The 5,229-nt window shown below is 39.6% G+C and overlaps 1 protein-coding gene across 1 annotated transcript; it reads right to left on the bottom strand.

Annotated features, from left to right (window-relative positions):
* Positions 1–470: 470 nt before the first annotated feature.
* Positions 471–5,229, bottom strand: LOC139735034 (bis(5'-nucleosyl)-tetraphosphatase PrpE [asymmetrical]-like). Its single transcript, XM_071645809.1, has 2 exons — positions 5,151–5,229; positions 471–1,623 (listed from the first exon to the last, which is right to left on the bottom strand). The coding sequence occupies exon 2, from the start codon at positions 1,612–1,614 to the stop codon at positions 772–774; it is 843 nt and encodes a 280-aa protein (XP_071501910.1). The 5' UTR covers positions 1,615–1,623; positions 5,151–5,229; the 3' UTR covers positions 471–771.

The raw sequence follows: 5,229 nt of genomic DNA, 5'->3' as shown, positions 1-5,229 counted from the left end.
ACTGTTTGCTCTGCTTCTAGTTGAGGCAGACTTACAGAGACCATCTTTGGATGCAAATGAAAGTATTAGATTGCTATATTTTTAACCATTCCCACAACAGAGCTGCATCTTCTAGTTAAACACTGGTATCACATTACAGATCCATGTACGAGTACCAAAATATAGGTTATTTCAAAAACTTCTTCTTCTTCTTTTTCTTTTTTTACAAGAGAAAATGTACTATCAAAAATGTGCATTGTTCTGGCAAACTTGAGATATCAGCCACATGATAAAGAAGCTCCTTGGATAAAGTGAGTCTCATTTAAAAGAAAAACTCCTGGCTCTGTGTGTAATGATAGAGAGAAACTACAACACAACACAACACAACACACACACACACACACACACACACACACACACACACACACACACACACACACACACACACACATTCATAAAACTTGCATCTTGACAAGAAATAAGGCCCCTATCACAATGTTTCTTTATGACCAAAGGTGACACTGCCAATATATGGCTTATAATTTTAAAATGTGATTTATATGTTCAATTTTATCATTATTTACTAATACAATGTATAAAACATATCAACTTCAAGGAAACATTTGTGGTATCATTGCCGTCATACTATTTGTATCCCCTGACTAGAATTTATGATGATGATGTATACAAACTCATATTTGACCACTTTCTTTCTTCCACGTTTCCTATACATAGATTACCATTTCTTCCAACCTGTTGTAATGATTCCAAACGCAAGGTCATGGTCAAACATCAAGAGTTAATCACTTCCTCACAGTTTTCAGTGGGTTCAACACTCTCTACTGAGATCAGTCTCTTGTCTCCTGTCACAAATACCCCAGTCAGGGCGCCTCCATACACACACCCAGTATCAAGACCGGTAGCAAAGGGATGCTGTTGTAACCTCTGCACAGCATGGTGTCCAAAGTACACATGTTGGGGTCCTTTCCACAGGGAACCCCAGAGAACCCCTTTCATGCTGTCCTTGGTTGAGGTCAAGGTTCCATCTTCTTCCACTATGACATTCCTCATCAGAAGCAGCTCATCCTGGGTGTGGTTCTCCAACAGCTTACCTTGGATCAGCCCTCCGTGTACAAAGATTGCATTGAGGCTGGGGATACTGATCGTATGGGGCAGCTCCTGTAGATAACTGCAGTCACTTTCACTGAGACTGTGTAGCCAGCGCTTCCTCGGCTTCGGCTCGTACCCGACGTTCCACTTCATCAGCCGTAGCTTGCGGACTGCCGAACGTTCATGGTTTCCCATGATGCACAGAGAGTTTGACGACCTCACAAAGTCTAGCACCTCACAGCTTTTCGGTCCCTTGTTGATGATATCACCCACGAATACTAACAACACATTTGGGTCTTGGTAGACGTCAGCTTTTTTTAAAAGAGCGATTAATGAATCGTAACATCCATGAACATCTCCAATTGCAAAGATTTTCTTTCCTTTGATGTCATCCTCTGATAAAACAATATGAGGCTGCTTTGGTACAGGGAAACTGGGATCCTTGAGGATGATCTCGGCTTCCTCATAAGTAATTGGATTTTCTTTGGAATACGTCCTTCGTACTTCCTCACACTTACTTTCCATGTCTCAGCTCTGTAGGAAGGATGAACAAAACTTTGAAGTTACTAACACAGGAACAATGATAACAAAGTAGAGTGCTACATCCCTTTCTAAAATTTGTCACAAATATTTAAAGGGATGGTACAGTATTGGTGGAGCTGAGGATTTGACTTTTCTAACTTTTTGCGAGATACACAAGTACCAAGAAACCACTTATGAAATGGTACAGAGCATGCCATTCTAAGAGGAATTCAAGGTTTATTTGATGAAAATCGGTTTTGGAATGGCTGAGACATCCAAAAACAAAGTACAATCTAAAACAAAACAATAGTAATAAAATGTGGGTCCCACATCTTATTAGTATTGCTCTGTTTTGGGTATCTCAGCCATTTCATGACCAATTTTCATCAAACCAACATTGAATTCCTCTTGGAATTACCTGCTCTTTCGTATTTCATAAGAGGTTTCTCATTATCTCACCCAAAAATGTTAAAAACCTGAAGTTGGGTCTCAACCAAAACTACACGAGCCCTTTAAGTTTGGTATCTGGTATCAATTTAGCACAAGCCGTACACCCAGATCTCTCCTGATTAGTACCTTTGAGGCAAGAGATTTAATACCTTCTCTCTAAAGATCATGTTAGCAAGAGAACCATCTGAATTTTTGCCATCAGGCATGATTTGAAGTGTTTATACTGTAATACTAGTCACTGCAATATACAGTTATCTTCCCGTACAATATTACTTGGGCATGTGTCCTCTTTGAAACAGGCAAACAAACAAACAAGCAAACAAACAAATAAGTTTACATAAGCATTACACATTTGTATGCACCTCTTAGACTCTGCCTTTGGACTGACAATATTTGCAATGCAATTGACTAAGAGTACACATGTACATGTAAGTGATAACAGCAAGTATTCAAATGACAGGAAGTGTACAAGTTGTAGCTTCTATTCTTTTGTTTCTTCAGTATCATGGCCTCATTTTGTCAAAAGTTGATGATGTTATACTTCACAATTTTTCATCATGTATGTTATATGAAACTTGAAAAAATTGTTATTTTTAGCTAATACAGGTAAAAGCATGTTCTCATATCAAGATATATTATTGTCGGTGATTTCAAGCCAAGTTTTAAATCTATACAGCTGAAATACATAGTACGAGATTTTTGCCATTTCTGTAAGAACTGCATACGCAATATGCTGAGCAAGTCTAAATTTCAGGACTTCCCAACAATTTCGCAATTCACAATGTGGAGTACAGTGCTGAACGGAGAAATGTTTATGTGCACGTCACTTTAATTTGAGTCAGAGTTATATATTTTTGTGTTTTTAAATTTGCGAACAGCACCTGATTTGTGAAATTCATGAAAATATAAACCTAGCAAAATATTTAGCATATAAAGTAGGCCTACATGAAATGAACAAGAAATTGTGAGAGCATGACATTGTCACCTTGCTCATTTGAATATTCATTAAAGGACTGGTCAAGAAATGTTTTCCGGCAAAATATGAAATTTCAAAATGTCATAGACTCTACAGCTGTAGGCTCTAGGGCCTGTAACGTTAGTACTAACGAGTTAGGCTTTAGTCAGGGCTCGACACTAACGGTGGCCCGGGGCCACCAAAATTGAAAGTCGGGCCACCAAATTTCAAAAAAGGGCAAATATGGTGGCCCGCCTCGGGCCACCAAAATTTTTTGAAAAGTATGTCAATCAATTCGTACTTTTTGCGCCGGAAATTAGAAGTTATATTTGTTTAAAGGATGTATGTATGAAAAGGACTGAATGAGTGCCTGAGAGTGAGTGTTGCGAGTTTGTTGAGGTTTATTTATGAGTAGATGTATGTCCAACTTCCAATTCTTACTATGACTGGATAAAACTTAGATATTTGACTCATAAAAAAAAAGGACTTTTAATGTTTTTTATTGTTTTTTTTTAGGGGCCACCAAATTTTTCTTTCGGGCCACCGAAAATTTGAAATTGAGGATTTTGGTGGCCCCATTGGGCCACCAAACAAAAAAGTTAGTGTCGAGCCTAACTACACGCAGCGCTGGCGACAGCGCTGCACCTCTATTCCTTCGCGGACGTTATCGTTCACTGTTTCCTTCATGAATATCTTTATTAATCGTGGAAAACTAAAATATACGGAATTATCGTAATCTATGACCATCATTCAATAACCGGTATGCGATTTTTTGTTTAATTACGTCTAAAACTCACCGAAATCTGTGGCTGAAATCAGGTCTGTAAACGTCCTTACTGCTTCACTCCTCATCTGCGTGTTATATGAATGGCATTCACTCTCGTATACTACAACGTAGGTAGTCGGGGCGGAAGTGATGAGATAGTCGGATGACCCCGACTAAAAAAGTTCAAATCATTGCCGGTGCAGCACGCGCGGATCTACTACAAGCTTTACGTAACACATGAAACGCACGGGCGCACGGGCGTACGTAAAAAGCAACCACTTCTGAATGCGCATGCGTGGTAGTTTGTTGCTTTTGTGAAGCTCTCGAAGGAAAAGATGCCACCGCACGATCTACTCCGAAAAATTCAACAATAAGGTCTGGATACCAACAAAACGCCGAATTCAACTCAACCATCAGGAAAATACGCTGTAGGTAAGTGTTGCAAATTATATTACTCTTAAAATCATACAAAATAACAGGTATTTTATGTGATTTTGCCGTCAACAGTGACGGTCGTTTACAACGTTGAAACACTAACACATGTCAGACCCTGTGCGCAGCACAGTGTCTGGTCAGGCTAGTGTCGAGCCCTGCTTTAGTATACCCATAGCCTGTAGTGTAAAAACACTAAAGGTGCATCTTCCTTATTTCTTATCTGGTTTTTGTCATTTTTGTATCATATTATGTAGGGAATATTTTTTTCTTTCTTTTGAAGTTTATTCATTATTGGAGTAGATTTCCTCTGTAAAGTTCTGAAATCGACATTGCGTGTATTGTATTTGTACCAGTTCCACGTGCAGATATTCATAAAGTATAAAAGCAAAGGAATTCTGGGGCAAGCTGCCGCAGTACGGACACGCAGTGCCAGTGGTGGGGCCAGGGGCCTATTTCACGAGTAGATATCTACTTCTACTTCTACTTCGCCGTCTTCGGTACTCGACAGGATCCATCACTCTGTCAGACTCTGTGGACTGTGAGTCTGAATGTAGCGTCGAGGGGACTAGTGAGTGTCCCGTGTCCCATCTAGATGAAGCCTTATGATTACTAATCTAGTTTTGTTATCAGATGAGGTAAATTTCCAGCACATAAGCAGATGCTTTACGTCTCTACAACCAAGTAAACCCTAGTAAATTAGATATCTACATTCTATAGACCTAAGTTTCGAAAGTTACACGGATCCCCCGATTACACAACCCTACACAAACTGTAAGGTATGGGACTGTGAATCGAGAACACTATCTGCAACCACTCCACAGTCGTCGATTAACTTGCAACGTCCGGAAATTTGTTTTAGACCACATACATAACCCCAAAAGGTTGAATACTGTTACACCACGACAACGCCAGGGATAAAGAGCTTATATTTACCTGATTTGTGCCTGTGGGAAGGGAAACTAGGAGTCGAGACGCCGTTACTGAAGACAGAATGGGTGTCATAACGATAAAG

The sequence above is a fragment of the Diadema antillarum genome, unplaced genomic scaffold, assembly GCF_040938485.1.
Source record: "Diadema antillarum isolate AM-2024a unplaced genomic scaffold, OU_Dant_1.0 seq00000562_RagTag, whole genome shotgun sequence".
Lineage (NCBI taxonomy): Eukaryota > Metazoa > Echinodermata > Echinoidea > Diadematoida > Diadematidae > Diadema > Diadema antillarum.
Note: the sequence above shows the minus strand (reverse complement) of the source record. Positions and strands in the feature narration are given on the sequence as shown.

Bases quoted from the DNA above. Each gene is read 5' to 3' on its own strand.
- LOC139735034 (XM_071645809.1), bottom strand. From the start codon at position 1,614: ATGGAAAGTAAGTGTGAGGAAGTACGAAGGACGTATTCCAAAGAAAAT.